This window comes from Manacus vitellinus, unplaced genomic scaffold (genome assembly GCF_001715985.3).
Source record: "Manacus vitellinus isolate BGI_N305 unplaced genomic scaffold, ASM171598v3 scaffold_64_pilon, whole genome shotgun sequence".
NCBI classification, from domain to species: domain Eukaryota; kingdom Metazoa; phylum Chordata; class Aves; order Passeriformes; family Pipridae; genus Manacus; species Manacus vitellinus.
In genome coordinates, this window is record NW_021940718.1 from 2,109,457 (window position 1) to 2,111,758 (window position 2,302).

General features: G+C 34.6%; 1 protein-coding gene across 1 annotated transcript in view; it reads right to left on the reverse strand.

The window, feature by feature from the left end:
* Positions 1–2,302, reverse strand: part of RANBP3 (RAN binding protein 3) — a 47,363-nt gene that overhangs the window by 17,812 nt on the left and 27,249 nt on the right. The window contains exons 5-7 of the mRNA XM_029963885.1: positions 1,774–1,810; positions 1,602–1,685; positions 51–122 (exon numbers count right to left, since the gene is read on the reverse strand). Coding sequence (XP_029819745.1) covers positions 51–122; positions 1,602–1,685; positions 1,774–1,810 — 193 coding nt within the window. The remainder of the gene's footprint in view (positions 1–50; positions 123–1,601; positions 1,686–1,773; positions 1,811–2,302) is intronic.

Below are 2,302 nucleotides of genomic sequence, written 5' to 3' on the forward strand. Positions count from 1 at the left end.
GACAAATTGACAACAGGTCGAGAAAAAAGCAGAAAAATGAGGAGGCTCACCTGGTTCTGAGTCAGAATTGCCTGTAGAGGGTTCACAGAAGCTTGATGGCATAAAGACATTGTTCTTTGTTACTGCAGTCAAAGAAAAGGAAAAAATTAAGGGAAGTTGTGTATGTTGTTTTTAATTATAAACCTGTTCCCAGATGTATCAAGGCTTCAAATGGAAAATGATTTTTCTAGTAATTTGTTCTATTTTTTTTTTTAATTTCTTCTAAACTAAAACAGTATTCTAGCCAAAGGAGTCAACAAGTCATTGTCCTGTGGAAAAAGCTTAAGTGTTTTGAAAAGAGAAAGGAATCTCATCTCTGAACACAGTTGTACTAAAAGATGCAGCATTTGCTCTTTATAATTAAAAGGCAATTCTTTTTCATATTTGCTTCTTTCCTTTAATTCCCTCTTCTCTCTTTTTATTATTGTCTGCCTTAAACATGACACATGTTTCATACAAGTAAAACTTCCCTACTCTGGAGAGAAACATAACCCCACAAAAAAATTAAGAAGTTGGGAAAGTGAAAGATTTTCTGGAAATCAAAGCCATCAAACAATGTCAACAATATTCAAAGAGGCCTTTAGGGAAGCTGCAATTCCAATCCAAGCTGTCACTTCTTGACAACACACATCAGAAAAGAACAAGTGAATCAGGGAATAAATGCCCATATCCAGTCAAGATATGAGAACACCATGCCCATAAAATATCAGCAACTAGATTTTAAATTCCATAGTCACTTCCTTCTTTAACACTAAAAGCAAAATAACCAGGTTTTCACCTTTTAGTCACATCTCCTGAATGTGCTGCATGCAAGAGGAATATTTTTTCACTGTTCTCTCCTTTTGGTGAGATGCTTTTCTCATCTCCTTTATTTCAACTAAGACAGTGGAAATAAAGTAGCAAAGTCTCCAAATCTGCCTCAAACATGACATGTCTTAACTAAAATAATCCTCAACCAAAGCTAAAACCTTCATATTATCTGTGGAGAAGACAGAAATCTTAAGAGATTGTTCCTGTGGGTGAACAAATATGAAACATGACCATTTCTGTGCACAAATTTACCCCAATGATTTCACTGCCCTGACTGTGCACACACACATGGGCTGTGATCATTCTCTCTTGTGTTTCAGGGATGCACTAAATCCTCTCCATTTTAAAAAGGATGGGAGAAAAGAGAAAAGCACTAGAACAAGCACAAGCTAAGACTTGGAAGATTTCCTGGCAGCAGAGCAACTAAGAAATTCAAATTTGTTAAAGAGCAACCTGATCACAACAAATCAAAAAAGATTTCTGGTTAATTCTTCAATTTAACAGCACAAGATTAAAAGCTGAAAAGACAAATATATATAAACTTGGAGATAAAAAATATTTTTAAAAACTATTTCTCAATTTGCTTTGGGCTTCACCAAATTTGCTAACGTGGACCATAGAAAAATAGAGAGTACCTGGTTGCTGTGGTCTTAAGACAAAGCACAGCAGACAGCACTAAGACTGCTACCATGACTGGAAAAATAAAAGGCCTAAGAAGGAAACCTTGTATATAATATCACAGCAACATTTACCTGACTGAGGAGGGAACTGAGTTAAGGATGAAGTTCTCTCACGTTTTACAGGTGGACAGTAATTTCCATCCTCTCGATCAGATTCTGCAGAAAAAAAGCAGTTAGAGAAAATGCACAATATTCCAACAAGACACATGCTGGTGGCTTTTAATCTTACAGTAAAATCTCTTACCATCTCCATCTTCTGGACTTGATCCATCTGCTGATCTCTGAAATCAGATTACAGTGATGAAACAAAAGTCACATACTGAACATTTCAGTCTCTTTGGATTGATCCAAATGAGTTAATAATCAGTTTGGAGATTTTTGCTTTACTGTCAATGACATACACTCAAGTCAAAGCATTATTTCTATGATTTACATGTAGGCATATTGAGTTTTATTCAGATACTATTAAATACAATTAATTCAAAATATCTCATTTACAAATAAGATTCCTGAAGATTTATATCCAAGCACTAATATCCTTAGGGACTATGTAACAATTATTACAGTTATATTTTCTATACAGTGTAAATCTGAAAATGACAGTTTTCAAATTTGGTTTGATTTTAAAAATATCATAGAAGTTCCAAGCTCAACATAAACATACCTATTATTTGGAAGTTCATTCCAAAGCACTTTCTCTAGTTACTCTAAGTGACATTAGTTCCTTCAAAAAAGTGACAGCACTGGAGGAATGTCTTTGAAAGCACACTCTA